Source organism: Sinohyriopsis cumingii, chromosome 10 (genome assembly GCF_028554795.1).
Source record: "Sinohyriopsis cumingii isolate HCF-2022 chromosome 10, ASM2855479v2, whole genome shotgun sequence".
NCBI lineage: Eukaryota > Metazoa > Mollusca > Bivalvia > Unionida > Unionidae > Sinohyriopsis > Sinohyriopsis cumingii.
Window position 1 is genome coordinate 73,808,121 of NC_142970.1, and position 19,509 is coordinate 73,827,629.

Consider the following 19,509-nt stretch of genomic DNA (forward strand, 5'->3'; position numbering starts at 1 on the left):
GCAGTGCACTATAAATAGAACACCTGTTGCCTATTTGACTCCATACACATAGGCCTGCCGGTTAACTGTTAAGCAGTGTAGTGTATGTTACGTTTAACAGCAATTTCAACCATTTTACATTTTTGGTACACATCTATTATGTATGGCAAAATTTAAGACTAAAGTCCGATCGTTATAGCTGTGTAATTATTTTTCACGGAAGAATTTTTTGTGCTTTAAAATCTTGAGAGAACTTGTTCACTGTCAAGTCAGTGAAGCCGCATGACCAACCGTAGCTGCCATTTCTCAAAGTCGAAATTTACAAGTTCTTTGTCTGTGTCTGCATCACTAAGTCATCTGAATTTGATAATTTAAAAAAACTAATTGCTACCTGCTTCAATATCAGAGCCTTTACCTAAGTTATTGAATCTTTCATAGTTGTGATTCTAATCATGAAAACTTCGTAAGTACTGAACAAAATCTGTGACCTCCATTTTGGAGAGTGGAGAATACGACCCAGTTACTTTAAATAGCAGATTTCGACCAAAGCATAAACAGCAACCATGTGATCTGACGTAAAGGTCATTCACAGCAATGAATGATGTATCTAATAGGGAGTTTTCCCCAAAGGTAGCAATGCGAAAACCTGCTAAAAATGGCTGATGTTTACAGCAGGCGTCAAAAGGTGCTTCCATGCAAATGGAGTAGAGGCGTCAAAAGGCGCTTCCATGCGAATGGAGTAAAGGCATCTAAAGGCGCTTAGATGTGAATGGAGTAGAGGCGTCCAAAGGCGCTTGCATGAGGTAAAGGGTTAATAATAACTTATGAGTTTTCTTTGTTATGTATGTTTGGAATTATAAGGCACTTGTTTTGTGATGATTAGCCACCTGGAAATCAAACACTCACTAGCTGTGTTTATAAGCTGTTGTTCATTTGATTGTATTAGGACACTGATGCTTACTTAATCTTTGGCAAATAATTAAATGAATCAAAATATTAAGTGTTCTAAAATCGTTCTCAGAGGTCGGCTTGTCAAGGGTTCTTTTATTGTGTGGCGCTGATTTTAACGTAAAAATTCATGATGTAGAAACAGATATGAGTGACCACAACACTTCCTAGAAAATAACCCTTTAATGAGTGAATTCATTGATATTAGAATATTTCAGTAAGGGACTTTGTTTTACCTTGTGTTTTTTTGTTGCTTTTTTACTTAAAACTGCATGATTAATTGAACTTTAGTGGAAATGTAGACTAAGAAAAATATTATGATATATTACAGTATGATTAAAACTGAGTTAACACAGTTCTGTTTTTGGATGTTTAATTTCGCATTTTAAGCTGCTTTTCCTTTGAAAAATCTTGCCATTTCCAGTACCCTTATCTAACTGTTCATGTATCGGTATATTTTTTACCCACATATCTGTCTTTGCTTTTCCATATGTGTCCATATTACCCCTGTCTGTTGAATCTGTAGAAAATTGATACGAAAATTGGTAACTGAAACCTTGATATCGCTTGTTTTATCGCAGAAAATGGAAAATAAGACCAGAAAATTTGAATTATGAAATTATCATTTTTTTAATAAGAAGTAATAAGTTTTGTTGAATTTTCTTTACAAACAACATTCTGAGAACACTGTAAACAATTAATATTCAACAAAATTTTGATCAATGAAACTGTCACTGAGGCGTATTGTGTTAAGGATCAAACAAAAAGAAAAAGAAAATAAACATTCTGTATATGTTAAATAAATATAATGCAATTACAGTAAAACACGCTGCTTTTTATTTGTTTTACTTAAGTTTTGTTATTTTATTGTTATACTTTGGGCCAAGCTCAACTCCTCCAAGGGCAAGTTCAATTTCCTAAATAAAAGTGGCAAAACTCTGTTTCTTTTCTACTGTAACCCTATTTTTAACATTCTTATAGGTCATTTATGTATTTGACAAGACTTACAATTTTAACAACCTTTTCAGAAATTCCTATTACTGTAGAAATCAGTGGGCATTTTGAAGTGGAATCTCATTATGGCAAGGTACTGGTACACAGTGCTCTAAATGTGATGAATAATTCAAATAGCCAGCTGCACGTTCAGAGAATAAATAATCCAGACCTTCTGTTCAGAGGCTTTTACTATTTTAATCATGCTTACATAATTTTTTATTTAAACTTTAAAGATTAAAGTTTATAATTCTATCTTTCACGCTTATGTTAAGTTGTTTGACTCAGTAAAGTAATTTTTTACATGTTGGACCTAAAATCTGTATAGCTTTATAGGAAAAATATTAAAGCGTGTGGTAGGTCAACTGGTAGAGTGTAGGATGTGTAGTCTGTGGGTTGAGGGTTCAATACCTGCCCAGGCCAGCCCTGGTTGACTGCCTCAGTTTAGTTTTTGGGAAAGGCACCTAGCTCCCATTTAATCAGCATGATATAACCGATACCATTCTTAATTGTCATCAAACTCCCCTGCCCAATAAAAATAAAACAATTTCTAGGGCCTGATATCATTTTGACAATTGATCATAGACGTACAGAAATGCAGACAATTTATACATCTGACCTTCATCAATTGTAAAATGCATACAATTCATACGTTACATAATATCTCTACAAATGAAATGCATCTTCATTATAAAATTTCAGTTTGTTTGGTTATAAAGAAGTATTATAGCAGATTTTTTGTTGCTATACACTTAAACTTTTGTTTTTTTTCAGAACCCGAAGCAGTTTGCTGACTGGCTATTATCCTTACCATGTGGGACTTCAGGTGAGCAGATAGTGGACTGCATTAAAATTGTATGCAGAATTTGAATGGCATCAGATACTGAAATACTGAAAAATGTTTAAATATTATTTTACAGGGTCTTATCATCTGACTAAATCTGTATATTTTTCACTAAAGTCATTTTCATTCTACTCATTGTTTGCCCATTTTCCTCACATAATATACACTTTAAAATCATTTTACATTAATGTTTTTCCCAACATACAGGGCATAGACTGTAAAAATAATAGAATAAAAGTAGGAGTAAAATGGTACATATGTGCCATGAATTGATACACATGATATAGAATCTATAACATGATACATTATTGATACGTACATCAACAGGGAGGTCTTATCATTTTTAGAAGGATTGTAAGTTATAGGATGCTGCCATTGCAGATATGTCGATTGTAAGTTATAGGGTGCTGCCATTGCAGATCTGTCAACATACAGTATTAGTCATACTTCCAGTATGCTATTGCAGACAGATATATATACATATCATCTGTTCATATGCGATTCTCATCTTTGACCAGGTAACTAAAATACTTCTAAAGATACAACCCTACTAGTTATTTTTAATTCTAATTAAACTTTTTGGCCATTCCAAGCTGCTCCATTTGATTGGATGCTGGGGTCATCTTCATCACCATATCCTTTGTTTTGCATTGCATGAGTGCTTTCAAAAACATGTCTTTCAACAGTTTTATGTTTTCATTTCATTTTGGAAGGCATTATGCTGTAATCTTGAAAACAGAAAAAATTGTGTCATTTCCTTGTGCAAAGAAAATCTTATTTAGAACAGGCCTGGGCATGGGAGCGAAGGTGACCAACAACTATATCCCTCTCACTGTATTTTCTGCAGATGCAAAGCAACAGACATGACCACATGTACTTGTTTCTGTCAGTGAAAAAGGAAACTTATTTTCTCTCAGTACTTTATTCACTTTTTATGGGCAATTTTTGTGTGAAATGTTTCTGCTGTATTGTGTCTACTTGAATTGTGTTTGGAGGCCTACACTTCGAGTGTGTCACACTGTAAATAAGCTACATTCTGATTGGTGGCTATTGTTTACCCTGGGTTGCAAGAAACAATAAACACAAATCAGAACTGAATATAGCATATATCATTATGAGACAAATTGGAAGTGTAGGCCTCCAAATTCAAACCAAGTAGACAAGATATGAAGCAACAGAGAAACTTTGTGTAACGTGGCTATGAAATGATCAGTAAAGTGCTTGTATCTTTCATCGTGAGCAAGCATGGAATGTCTTTTTTACTTTATGTATCTTATGAGTGACTGAAAATGCTGACAGGTTTAAAAAAAATTGACATGGACTTGGCAAGGGAGCAGATTTCAAACTGCACAAGTTAGTCACCGTATCCTGATTTATAGATGGGGTAAATGGGTCAATAGTGTTTTCTTTTTTACTGATAGAAATGGGTGCTGTCAATAATGTTTTCTTTTGTACTGATAGAAATGGGTGCTGTCAATAGTGTTTTCTTTTGTACTGATAGAAATGGGTGCTGTCAATAATGTTTTCTTTTGTACTGATAGAAATGGGTGCTGTCAATAGTGTTTTCTTTTGTACTGATAGAAATGGGTGCTGTCAATAGTGTTTTCTTTTGTACTGATAGAAATGGGTGCTGTCAATAGTGTTTTCTTTTGTACTGATAGAAATGGGTGCTGTCAATAGTGTTTTCTTTTGTACTGATAGAAATGGGTGCTGTCAATAGTGTTTTCTTTTTTACTGATAGAAATGGGTGCTGTCATTAGTGTTTTCTTTTGTACTGATAGAAATGGGTGCTGTCAATAGTGTTTTCTTTTGTACTGATAGAAATGGGTGCTGTCAATAGTGTTTTCTTTTTTACTGATAGAAATGGGTGCTGTCAATAGTGTTTTCTTTTGTACTGATAGAAATGGGTGCTGTCAATAGTGTTTTCTTTTGTACTGATAGAAATGGGTGCTGTCAATAGTGTTTTCTTTTTTACTTATAGAAATGGGTGCTGTCAATAGTGGTTTCTTTTTTACTGACAGAAACTGGTAGAAACAGCTGTCTGTGGTCGTGATAAATCTCTGCCTAACTTAAAGAATTAAAGGGCAAAGACAAAAATTATTAATCATGACTGCTGAAGGTTGAAGTAACTTTTACACTTGTACTGATACATGTATTAATCGATGCATCAATTAATTATTTCATCCCTGAGAAAAGTAGTAAAAGTGGATGAGGCAAAAGAGTTAAATCTTGCTTGTTTAGGGATCTAAACCTTTGTAATAAATGTAATAAATATTTTTGTTTTCTTTTGTGTTGAAGAAATTTGTTTTTGAATCTCAAAAGTTGGGTGCATTTGGCATTTGATGGGTTAATATTTTTGTTTCACTTTGAGGTGAGCTTGATAATAATACAATGCAAACACAAAACTACATACAGAAGATCGCTTTTGATATGGTGTAGCGACACATTGAGGCCGTCGGGCCGAGACATGTTCATAAGTGATATCAAACAAGTTCTTTCTGTTGACTCAGTACAAAACGCAGATACAGTTTTGTATTTATTACATACCCTCATTCTCATTTTTTTCGCTTTATTTTTTTTTAAAGAAATGACTGTGATTTATAAAAATTCAAATCAGTGTCTAAAAATATCTATGCACAGACTTCCAAGAAGTAGCTTGAATGTAGGTGTGTGATATGGAAATACAGATTGAACAGCTGTATCCAATGCCAGATGAAGCATGTATGTATAATGGGTATGTAATAAATACACAAAACTACATGTTTATTGTTTCAAGTTGGCGAAAGGTACAAGTTAAATATCATGCAGGGGTTTGTTGTGTAATGCCGTCAAAATATTAGAAAACTTATACCTGGTATCCATCTCTCCCGGCATGTCTTTTCACCGCAGAACACCACAGAACACGTCAAATTGCACTAATGACATCTAATAAGAGTATTTTTACTAGTTTGGGATGTAAAATATTGCATCAAAATCTGAATATAGATCATTTTTATATAATGAATCAACATGATAATAGAGTTTGGTGATAACTAACCACTCCATCAGTGTCAAGTAAATCATCGTGGTCTAGTCATCATAAATATAATCTGACTCCCATCCCCTGGCCACACTGTCACATGTGGATGCTTGTCCGGAGACTGATCTTGAGCATTGTAAGTAACACTTTGATCATACAATTTGTGAAGTCTACTCAACCGAACACGTCATTTGTGTGGCAAGATCAAATAACCACCCTCTATTACTTGCCACTGTACCACACTTACAGTTCAGTCAGGTTTGTCACTTGGGAAAACAAACCAATTGAATTAAGGTCAGTTATTTACTGGAAGTGGCAGATCTCGGCTTGGCACTGAAAAAGGTACATATATTTGCAGCTCAGTTGAACAGATTGTCAATTTGAAAACAAAGTGAGTGTTGCCTTTAAAAGCATTGGCGGAAAACTTGTATAAATTAAACAGGTACCCTATGGCTCATTTTGTTACCAGGGTTATTATCAACAGGTTAGTACCTGGATACCTGTTGGCATCTTTGATGTTGCGTCCATCTAGCCTACACACATTCATACATATCAGAAATCTATTTCCAGCTTTTCAGCAATTTTTACTTATATAGTGTTAATGGAATTCAAAAGAAGTTTGGATATGTATAAAGAACAGTACATTCTATCAAATAATGTTGATGGACATCAGTGGTATTACCTAAATAAATAGTTCCTTCTGGTTTTACAGTGTATAAGAATTCAGTATCCATATCAAACACCAAATCATTTATCATGCAAGGTCAAAAATGGGCATTGTAAATACTTGATTGTAAGTGGAGTCCAACTGTAAACAACATTGACCATGATCTGGGCCTGTGCAGTTTGCATTTTGAACTTGACATATAAATGAGTGTATATGGTGTATAATATAATACAGTATATATCCCTGTCACTTACACCCATCTGCCAACGGGACAGATTCAGATTTACCAGCCTATAATGTGCTTGGGGTCTGTGTTGTTTTCCTTGAAGTGACAAGTGGAATTCACAGCTTGTACTCAGATATGGGTCTTTGCTGTTGACACTTATGGTGTATGGGTAAATAATATAAATCAGTCTTTCATTTGGCCTCTGGTTAAAGGGAGCTCTGGATCATCAGCCTCCAGAGATTAAATGTCCAGATAGAAAAACCAGGGGACCAGGCAAGAAAAGACAAGACTTTTATAGTTAACATTAAAATCATTGCAGTTTAGGCAAAAAAGTAAAAATTTACTTATTGCTATTAGTAATAATATATTTTGGTTTCATTTACATTGACTATGGTTAGAGCATCCACCTTGGATGAGGGAGGTCATGGGATCGAACCCTGGCAGAGTCATACCAGTGATTTATAAAAATGGTACTAGGAGCTCTCTCGCTTGGCATTCATCATTAAGAAGTTCTTCTTAGGACTGGTCGTCCTCGTGTTAGGATAATGTGACTGGGTGAGACATGATGCTGTGTGTCTGTGGTGTGATATCCCAGCACTAGACATCACTATAAACTGCCACACTTCAGACATTGTAGTGATATGACTAAACATTTTTAAAGCCATGTTAAAATTCTGAATCTCACATGCACACACACATTTTGACTCATGTCTTCGTATCAATTTTAATATGAAATTTTGATATTTTTTTCTCTTTCATAACCTTTCTTTGCCAGTTAGGTTATTTCTTTTAATCTTTGTGAAAATAAGACACATTCAAAGGCGTCACAGTTTCAGAAAATCAAGGGTACAAGGCTATTTAATTTCCACAGTCCAATTCAAAGGAGTCACAGTTTCAGAAAATCAAAGGTACAGGGCTATTTAATTTCTACAGTCCAGGAACATCATTTAGAGGTAAAGGATGTGCTGGAATTTACTATATTTTGTAGGCTACTAATTTTCATGGATGTCATGGCAGCTATGAAGAATAGTTTTTAAAACCAAATGAATCCTGCTCATTCATTTGTAGGATGGACTCCTTCCTCATTCCATGAATTTATCTACCAAAGAGAATTTTATTTTTGCATAAACTATAAATATTGATGTAGATGAAAATAAATGAATTTGCAAAAAGATATTTACTCAAATATAATTTGGGAGAGTTTACCAGATGAATTTCTTTATTTTTTAGCACAATGTTCTCCATTCATCACGACCCGGTCACCTGTACAGTAATTTTACCCTTCTTTCACAGAAGCTTAAAGAACTGGATTATGTCACTCATATGGTTGGAAAGTGAGTATCTCCTAGGGCTTTTCCACTCATAAAGGTATGGGATAATTAGGACTTAGTCAAATTAAATATGGTTGATGGTGGTAATCTTGACTGTTGTAAGGGTTTTATGTTAACCTGTGCAATTTTGTGGGTGGATAGGTTTTTGGAAAATTGCCTTCCACCCTCTCCATACATTTATTTTTAGAACAGCCTTTATAACAGTAATTTTTCATTTATGCAGCCATATTTTTCAATAGAATGTCAGGTAATTCTAGAATTTCATTTTGTGCTCTATTCCTCTTTTGGGATAGATAGATGAATGGTTGGATGTGTGGATGGATGGGGTGATTGAGTGGATGGATGGACGATCCACCCGTCTGTCCACTTTTTGTTTCTCTCCATTTATTATCTACTAAGTATTCATTAAGATTGGATATTGTTAACAATTAAGGTAAGATATTGGTGGACCGCTTCAGTTGCCTAACTGGTTAGTGTGTTCACCTTGGATGCGGCAGGTCACAGGTTTGAACCCCGACTGAGTCATACCAAAGCCGCTCCCTTGCTAGGTGCTCAGCATTAAGAGGTTTGTTTTAGGACTGGTCAGCCTGGTGTCAGGATAATGTATCTGGGTGGGACATGATGCAACAAGTCTGGCATGATGCCCGAGTGCTAGACATCACTATAAACAGCCACACTGCTGACATCATAGCAATATGACTGGAAAATTGTTAAAGGTACGTTAAAAATCCAGATCACTCACACATAGATATTATTAACTATCGTGACTGTACTCCTTAAGATTAGATATTGCTAACAGTGAGATAACATTTGATAAGAGGCTTTACTTTGAGAGGATCTGGCCAAATTCAGTTTAAAAACGTGGGGCAAAATTTTAAGGCTTCCTGTTTAACTTAAAACTTTTCCTTTCAATTTCCATTTTGCTTAATAATATTGGAAGGACTTAGAGCATTGAAATTAGATTTGATGTGAGTGTTTACACTGGGAAGATTTAGGCCAAAATTGATTCTAGTATTGTCTGGCAGAATTTTGCACAGCTATAGTCCATGTTTGTGTTAGAATTTGGCCCTTTAATTTAATTTCCGTAACTTCATGCTTTAAATCAAATTACGTATAAAGCTTTACAATGATGAGACTTATAGTCTGATTATACCAACCTGTTTGCTTGTACCCCCCTACTGATTTCAATAATGGAAACGTTTAATGTGATAAAAAGTGCAAGGAAATTCATTCAGTGATTTATAATTTCTAACGTGACTCTGAGTAGACTAGTCCTAACACCATCATCATCTGCGCCTTTCATGCTTAATGGAAGTTTTCAGTATAATAGACGGACATGCTTGAGATCCATTTCCATTTCCTGGACAAGTCTATTCTTAGCAAAGGGGTGTGTGCACAAGATGTACATACATAAGTCATCTGCTTCCAATATTTACAATGTCGAATCAAGCAAAGGAAAAGAATGACAACAACAAATTTGCCTTTCACATGGATTGAACAAGAGGTTTAACTTCTATGTTCATGCGTGCAAAGGGATATATTTATAAAATCTTAACGTTATGTAATTTACAGAATTATCCAGCAGTTTCCGAACAGGATGAACTATGTCTTTATGTTGTCTGATGGAAATAAACTAGCCCATAGTGTACGCAATATGGTGTCGTGCTATTATGGAAAGTCCATTAAGCATGAAAGGTGGAGGGGATGCCAGTAGTTATGCTATTCTGGTCACACTCAGGTTAGAAATTATAAATCAATGATTCAGTTGACTTAGTTCTGTGTACTTTTTATCATTAAACGTTTTTGTTATTGAAATCGGCAGGGGGGTACAAACAAATGGGGATGTATAGTCAGACTACAGGTTTGTTTAATTTTGTTTTCACTCAGTAATGTTTGAAGGACTCCAGGGGAAGATTAACACTACTGCAATCTACATTCTTTCTACTTAATATGTCTTTATTGTTTCCAGATAAATTCCAGTTTGAATGTTTGGTTGTCCTGACAAAAATCCAGCTGTAAGCATGACTGTTCTGAAATCATTTGAAACTATCTTAGGCCATAAAGAAAAATAATTTGTTTCTGGTTTCATGACCAGTCCTATTTTTAGCCTGCCAACCTTTGAAATTTCTGCAAATGAAAGATACTTAGAAAAAAATGAATTTTTTATTTTCTGAATGTTGTGACCCATCTCAGTTTCATTTTATTTGTTCTTAATAGTATTAAATAGCCTTAAGCTGCTTACTGTTTCTTACAACAGTTTTAACTGTCTACTGGACTTCAACTTGAAAGCTTGATTATCAACTGGACTTCAACTTGAAAGCGTGATTATCTACTGGACTTTAACTTGAAAGCTTAATTATCTACTGGACTTCAACTTGAAAGCTTGATTATCTACTGGACTTCAGCTTGAAAGCTTGATTATCTACTGGACTTCAACTTGAAAGCGTGATTATCTATTGGACTTAAACTTGAAAGCTTGATTATCTACTGGGCTTCAACTTAAAAGCTTGATTACCTACTGGACTTCAGCTTGAAAGTTTGATTCAGTAATTTCTGACCAAATTTATATTTTAGCATAAAACCAACTGATCCAATTTTTTAAGATTAAACTGGAAACATATATTATTGGGGAATTTAGCTTGTATTTACCAATGTTTTATACACTAGTAAGTGTTGTTTATTGGTCCCCATTGGTAAGGGAGAATAAATCATGATGACTTACCTTTTGCATGCTGTTTATTTGGTTGCATATTTTACTCACAGTGTCAGACAAATAGCAGTATGCAAGTAAGTTTGGTCATCTCTCTGAGAACTCTTGTTTTATTTACAAATATTTAAATGCTTTATTTTTGGTAAAGGCACTGGAAGGCTTCATTTTCATTTATGGCACGTAGTAGTACCACATGCAGATTTCGAAGTTGGATGGATTTATTTCATATTGTCTGAGAGAAAGAAAGAGAGAGTTAGCTTTCTTTTCTCAATTTTGCTTTAATAGGGTTTGTCATTTTCAGATGGCACCTGGGATTCTGTAACTGGAATTATACCCCCACCTACAGAGGTTTTGACAGTTTTCTTGGCATGTATTCAGGGGCAGAAGACTACTACACCCATGTGACCGGATGTATGTCATTTGACCTCAGATTTGAGAAGGATGCTTCATACACTTATTAGCATGGTTATTTATCAAAATTGGCATTTTTAAGATAGTTGAGAAAATAAATTTTAAGTTAGATGAAATAGTTCTGAGTCATAAGGATTTTAAATTTCCGTGTCATGTAACCAAGACTGTTTAGCTGATCAGCTAATTTGAACTCTTGGTGACCACGTAAAGATTTGAAATTGCCCATGTTATGCAACCAAGACTGAGGCTGGCCAATTCATTTGAACTCTTGGCTACCACATATTTTAAATTGTACAAATAACCAAGGTTGTCTAGCTGACCATCTCATTTGAACTCTTGGTGACCATATAAATATTTGAAATTGCCCATGTTATATAACCAAGACTGAAGTTGTCCAACTCATTTGAACTCTTAGTGACCACATAAAGATTTAAATTGTCATTGTTATATAACCAAGACTGTGAAGCTGACCAACTCATTTGAACTCTTGCTGAGCATATAAGATTTTAAATTGCACAAATTATATAATCACAACTGTCAAGCTGACCAGCTTATTTGAACTCTCACTGACCACATAAAGATATTAAATTGTACATGTTATGTATTAGAAATTATGTACGACAGACTGTCCAGTTGAGTAACTCATTTGAATTCTTACTAGGCGCATAATAATTTTATGTTGTACATGTTATATAATGAAGAACAACTAGTTTGGACTCTTGCTGACCACCAGACTATATTAGTAAAAGTGCTTTTAGGTTTATATTTATATCTACCTGTGTGTACAGATTGGACCGGGGTTCATTTTATTGCTTGTTGTGTGATTGATGATTGACACATGCCCTGCCCAGGTAAGAATTCAGTGATTTCTGTACTTTAAAATAGTTTGATACCACTGCTGTTTATGTGTCTGTCCATGTGTCACTGGTACCTAATATTTGACAAAATGTCATGCACCATGTAAAGAAAAGTTTCGACATAAGATCATTCGGGAAATGGAGTGAGGCTGTGAATCCTCATTTATTGATAGTATTTGTCATTCTTCCCTTGCTTTCTCAAAATCCGCTGTTCCCCCAACTTTCACTAACAATTTGCACTTTGTTCCTCCTCCCCTCCTAACTCTTCTGCAAAATTGTTATCAGCATTCTCTGGTTACCAGAAAATCAGTGTCATATTCTCTATAATTCCTGGATGGCCTCATAGATATAGTTTTAGTTGTACCTCCGTCAGGTTGGTTGGTGTTGTTCTAGGGTTTAACCATTTTTCAGCACAAGATAGGCTATACATGGCAGCCAGTACAACTGGTGGAGGAAGAACCCTGGAAAACCCAGGGAAGAACCACCGACCCACAAGAAGCTACTGGCAGGCTTTCCCACGTACCCACGCTAGCCGAGCCTTGGACTCGAATCCACGCAGGCAGATGTGAGATGGTAGTGATCTGGAACGGTGAGCACTTTAGACCACTCGGCCACTTGGGCCCCCCTCAGTGCTTTTTGTCCTTACTATACTTTTGTTAGTGTTTTTGGATAAGGTGCAGTGAAACCTGCATTTAATTTAGTAGACATGTCCATATAAAGGGTACCTTCTAATTTACGGTAATATTCATTTTATTATAAATTTAAATTGACTGTTCTCTAGAGATAGATCTAATTGTATTGTGATCAGCATCTTGTCCAGGAGACAAGCTTTAGGTTGCGTGTGAGAAGGTAATGATGATTTATTATGCTTGATTTGAACACAATCAAAGACAGACATTTTCTGGTAGGATTTAGAACTTTCCCATTAGAAAGCTTTAATGTTAAGTCAAATGAGCCATCACTTTATCCCAGATGAATGAAATTGGCACTTCTGTTTAGTACCAAACTGTTTTGTAAACCATCCAATCCAGCATTTGATGTCATCTTTAGATCCAGATACCAAATCTTGTACAACTGGAAACCAAATTTGATTCCACCTTCCAGGATACCAAATTTTCCTAGTGTAAAAACTGCTAAAATCAGTCTTACCAATTGAGCATAATTTTTCATTCACATATTAATATCTGCAAAAGAATATTTGATCTTTGCTATTACAAAAACAAAGTCTTCTGCTAATTATTAGTTGTCCGATCTAATTGTATGAAATCAGGGCCTCCTAATGTGGTCAGCTGGTCATCTGATGGACATAAAGTTACAGTTGCCATTGCAGCACTCCACAGTGCCAAACTTAAAGACCTAATAATGTTTCCTACCTGAAATATTCTCAGCATGTTTTTATTTTTTAATGTTTTTCTAATTTCATGGTGTTTGTTTTTGTAATAATATTATTATATGTTTTTTATCTTATAGGTGTTGTCTAATGTTGTAAAGTGCTTAGAGCTTCTAAAAATTAGGCGCTATGCAAAGTCCTCATTATTATTATTATTATTATTATTACTGTTATCATAATTATTAGTATTATCATTATTATTATTATTATTATTATTATTATCTTAAGCCTTTGTACAGATAAAACCTTGACTTGTACCACCAAAATTAATCATTCTGAAATCTTGATGCTATTTTGAAATCTCAACCAAATTCCTTCATCTTTATTCACACAGAAAGCCTTAAAAAACAAAAAGTAAGAGAATCTATTGATACCCCAGAACTTATTGAAATCACATTTACTTCATAACTAAACTGAATTCTAACTCAGTTTAAATAGGATTTAAATAAATTTTATATATGCCTTTATTTATGTTATGAAATTTAAAAAAACATTTTAATTAAATTGTAATATGTACAAAACTCCAGAGTTTATAAAAAAAATAGACCATTGTCTAAAATTCTGTTTAAATCAACATTAAGATGTGGCATAAACACATGTAAGCCTGAAATATATGCTATGCTGTGGCATAAACACATGTAAGTGTGAAATATATGCTACGCTGTGGCATAAACACATGTAAGTGTGAAATATATGCTATGCTAGTTATTTACCCACTAAAATTTCATTAAATCAGAAGTTTTCAAAGTCAGTAAACAAAATTAAAATTTAGTAAATTAGATATACTCTCAAGCTATCTACCCATGAACGCTCAATTAGATGTAAGTAAACCTGCTAAAATTTTTCGAATTAAAGACAATGATTAAAAATCAATTTTCTATAATAAGGCTGTAATTGAAAGTTCTAAAATATAGATGAATTTTTTATAAAATATAATCTTTTCATTGAACAAATGAACTCACCAGACATTGATGCTGGACACGTGTACATGGGAGAGTTAGCTGTGACAACCCTGCATTTTTAGTACATTACATTATACATTTAGAGACCTGGCATAAATGTAATGGTACTTCAGTCCACCTCCTGCTGTCCATAATGAACTCGGAATGCATTCTCTCATGTCTGCTCATTACATTTTATAGCATTTCACCACTTCTTTTTGAAACTTATTAGAAATTCATCCATTTTGTACCACTGAGAACTTCATTCATGGTCATCACTCAGCTGATCTGAACAGAACACTTTTAATTGAAGACTTCATTCATGGTCATCACTCTGTTGATCTGAACTGAACATTATTACTGAGGACTTCATTCATAGTCATCACTATTGAACTGAACACTATTAGAGAGGACTTCATTCATGGTCATCACTCTACTGATCTGATCAGAACACTTTTAACTGAAGACTTCATTCATGGTCATCACTCTATTCATCTGAACTGAACACTATTACTGAGGACTTCATTTATAGTCATCACTATTGATCTGAACTGTACACTATTACAGAGGACTTCATTCATGGTCAGCACTCTACTGATCTGATCAGAACACTTTTAACTGAAGACTTCATTCGTGGTCATCTCTACTGATCTATTGTTGTTGTAGGATTTAACGCCATTTTTCAGCACAAGATAGGCTATACATGGCGGCCAGTATAATTGGTGGAGGAAGAACCTTGGAAAACCCTGGGAAGAACCACCAACCCACGAGAAGCTGCTGGCAGGCTTTCTCACGTACCCACGTTAGCCGAGCCTGAGACTTGAACTCATGCAGACAGAGGCGAGATGGCAGTGATCCGTAACGGTGAGTGATTTAGACCACTTGGCCACTCGGGGCCCCTCTACTGATCTGTATTGAACTGTATTACTGAGGACTTCATTCATGGTTATCACTCTACCGATCTGAACTGAATATTTTAACTGAAGACGTCATTCACAGTCCTCACTATGTTGATCTGAACTGAACACTATTACTGTGGACTTCATTCATGATCATTTCTCTACTGATTAGAACTGAACATTATTACTGAGGATTGACAGCTTCGAAGACTGGCTGAGTCATACCAAAGACTTATGAAAACAGTGGCACTAACAGCAGCCTCGCAAGGTGCTCAGCATTAAGAGGTTAGTGTTAGGACTGGTGGGCCAGGTGTCAGGATAATGTGACTGGGTGGGACATCATGATACATGTCTGTGGCATGATGCCCCAGTGCTAGACATCATTCTGAACTGCCACACAGCATACATCGTAGCAATATAACTGAACAATTGTTTAAGCTACGTAAAAATTCAAATCACACACACACTGAGGACTTCATCCATGGTCATCACTTTGCTGATCTGAACAGGACACTTTAAGTGAAAGCTTAATTCATGGTCATAACTCTACTGATCTGAGGACTTCATTCATGTCATCACATTGCTTATCTGAACTGAACATTTTAACTGAAGACCACCTCATTCATTGCCATCACTTCTGATCTAAACTGAACACTTTAACTGAGGACATCATTCATGGTCATCACTCAGCTCATCTGAACTGAACACTTTAATTGAAGACCTCTTTCATGATCATTCTACTGACCTGAACTAAACACTTTAACTGAGGACATCTTTCGTGGTCATAAATCTACTGATCTGAACTGAACACTTCACTGAAGATTTATTCATGGTCATCACACTACTGATATGAGCTGAACACTTAAAGTGAAGACCTCTTTCACTGTCATCACTACTAATCGTAACTAAACATTATGATTACTGTGGACTTCATTCATAGTCATCACACTACTGATCTGAACTGAACACTTGAACTGAGAACTTCATTCATGGTCATCACTCCACTGATTCGAACTGAATACTTAAACTGACCTTCACTGTCAAACTGATTTTGCTGATGCTAGATAGCTGAACAGACCAACTGACATGCTAACTATTGTAATCTTTCTTTGTTCTTAATTGATATTTCAAGTTTCTTGTTGAATGATAATTATTATTATTATTATTATTATTATTTATGCCACCAACCTACTCATTTACAAACATTATCAGCATTTTAAAAGGAAGAAATGGTGTCATCTTGGAGTTTTGGAATGTCTTTTAGTGCATCAGTCCATTCTGAGTGACTTTTATTTTATGCCTACCATATGGAGAAGCATATGATGTGATGATATCCATCCACATGTCTTTACATCCATATGTCTGTAAATCCATATATCTGTACAGTCATCCACATATCTGTACATCCATATATCTGTACATCCACATGTCTGTACATCCACATATCTGTACATCCACATGTCTGTACATCCATATATCTGTACATCCATATATCTGTACATCCACATGTCTGTACATCCATATATCTGTTATCAGTTTCATTTCTGCACAGAAATCAAGTTGTCCACCATCTACAGTTAGCAAACTGTGTGGATTTCTTGTATTTGTGTATAATGTGCCTTTCTTGTATTACTTTGCAATTAGAAGACGCTTTTGAATTGATGTAAATGTCTAATTCATTTAATCAGATCAAGTATCTTGATACAAGACTAACTTTCATAGAATTTCATCAGCAATATTTCATTTCAGATTCACCTCAATCAGGCTATGATTTTAGATTCAACAAGTCAGTTTACTATCAAGTCAAGGGTGAATATTCTGCGGTATGTATATCAGCTTACCAATAATTATATTGCTGACTATGATGATAATATAATGATAATAATGATTGTGATAACAAGTCATATACCATATTTTATACTCTGATAATAAAATTGCAAGACTACTGAACATTACCCAATTCAAGATAAGAACTTTGTAATACAATACTATATGTTCTTCATATGAATTATGCTAAATAAATTTTACATTTATTTCATTTATCAAAATAACAATCTAAATACTGTGGAGATAATATAACCATACATTTAAAATAATCTTCTGCATCCCATTGGTTTTGCTCCAGAAAAAGAACAAATATTAAGTGCTATTTCATGCTAATAAAGTCTGTTTCCTTGAGAAGCTTTTATATACATGATTGTACACTGCAATGCTCAGAATGACTTTGTTTTGCAGAATGTTTTTGCCAGGAGAGCTATAGATATTATCAACAGCGTTGATCCAAAGAAGAAATCTCTGTTTTTATACGTACCTTTTCAGAGTGTACATGAACCAATTCAGGTATCAGAAGCAGAAAATATCAAATATTAACATTTTTACCAAGTTTGATCTGTCATATTCATTACTAAATATAAACCATATATTAAGCTGATGACCAAAGCTCACATTCAATAAATGTTTTACTTGTTTTTCCATAAATTGAGATTTTATCTTATTTCCTATTGAGTAGTTTTGAGAATATTGGAATTGATGTGAAGATATAGAGATATAGAGATGGTAGAAAGACATGCATGTGATTATGACTGATCTTATAGAACTCTCTTGAAAAACTGGTCAAACTCCATATCTCCCAGCCAGGAGACCATATTTCCTGTTGTTTTATTCTTAATGTATTTTTTTAAATTGTGCATTTTTAATGTTTTCCCCATAAAAAAGGCTCAATAACAACAAATGCAGAATACATCTGGGCCTAAGGAAAACTTTTTTCATCAGTGATGATCCTGTAGATAAAGCTAAGTAACAAGATAGACTATCATTGTCTATCCATTAAGCAAAGCCAGGCAGGATATTCAGTGGTTGGTAAGGTTCAAGATCTCTTCCCATTAAGGGACATGAATTTTCAAGAAAGTGTTGTAGTTCTGTCAACCTATTGGTCATTGAGCTCAAAGGTAAGATCAAGCTGTCAACACTTAACAGGCTTCTAGAAATTTTAGTTTGACTTTCAATGACATAGCTCTCCACACCGCTGATGATAACATGTTATATGTTGGAATGCTGTTAGTTAAACTATTTCTGTGGAAAATATATTACACTATTTATAGCAAAATTAAAAATGATTAAAATATTTTCAGATTTTTTGATAGTCGAAAATTCTTCTTATGGTAGGTAAGATGTGAACTCTACATGCGTTACGGATGTATTCCTCACCTAACAAAAATGAATCTGGACAGGATATGGAACTCATTAGCAGTTCAGTTGAGTATCCATCACATAGCTTTGCTTTTTCCCTTTGGCCATGCAGGTATTTGAAAACTAAGGCTGTTGTTCTTGTAATATCTGTTGCTGTTGGAATTAATTTATAAATAAGACTTGGGGGAAAAAAAGGCACGTTTTGACAATTTGGGATTTAAAACCAATGATCATAAAAATGATTGGGATATTTTCAGATTTTTTGAAAGCCTAAGCCATTATAAACAGATTAAGTCCTGAGGACCTTCAGATATGTTTATTTTAAATAAGCAGCATTTTGAAGGGGCTTATGACCAGGTTTTGACCCTCCATGGTCAGCCAGTTATCATATATGCTAATTTCAAAGTCTGGTCCAACTGCAAACTGCAGAAACCCAGATCTGCTTGCACCATTATGCAACAGCAGATCAGAACCTACGTTGTTTGCAGATGTACTTGAATTGAATGTGTTGTAAAAAGTGACTGGATATTCTGGTGTTTGGCAGAGATCTAATATTTATGATCAGATTTTTTAAATGTACAAATTTATTGTAGGATTGCACTGTTATGAGTGACAAACTATAAAATGACCAGTTATTGGAATTTTTATATACTGTATTCAGTGCAGTACTTGCTCATGCTTTAATACGTGCACGCCCATCATGTTATTAAAGACTTCAACACCTCCAAACAATCCATCCCCTCTCACAGACTAGCTTTGTCTTGATCCCGACTTGGCTAGTGGGAAGGGAGAGATTGCTAAAACCTGCCTAAACATTATTTTCTTGAAACATTTCACTGTGCATGCAAAGAGCCTGTATATCACTTAACTTTATGGTTTAAATCGGTATGAAAAATGGTGAATACATAGATCTTGAAGCATGTACATAGCCTAAACCACACAAAATTGACGAAGTAATACTATGCTGGGTAAGGTCTTTGTATAATATGTATGTAAAATATTAATTAAGCTTACTTATTAGATATACTCTTTCCCAGGTCCCCAAGAAATATGAAGATATCTATTCACATATTCAGAACAAGGTTCGTCGAAAATACTGTGGTAC

General features: G+C 34.7%; 1 protein-coding gene across 1 annotated transcript in view; it reads left to right on the top strand.

The window, feature by feature from the left end:
- Positions 1-19,509, top strand: part of LOC149790389 (arylsulfatase B-like) — a 28,609-nt gene that overhangs the window by 7,312 nt on the left and 1,788 nt on the right. The window contains exons 3-8 of the mRNA XM_089973211.1: positions 2,695-2,746; positions 7,907-8,010; positions 11,019-11,128; positions 16,965-17,038; positions 17,451-17,555; positions 19,442-19,505. Coding sequence (XP_089829337.1) covers positions 2,695-2,746; positions 7,907-8,010; positions 11,019-11,128; positions 16,965-17,038; positions 17,451-17,555; positions 19,442-19,505 — 509 coding nt within the window. The remainder of the gene's footprint in view (positions 1-2,694; positions 2,747-7,906; positions 8,011-11,018; positions 11,129-16,964; positions 17,039-17,450; positions 17,556-19,441; positions 19,506-19,509) is intronic.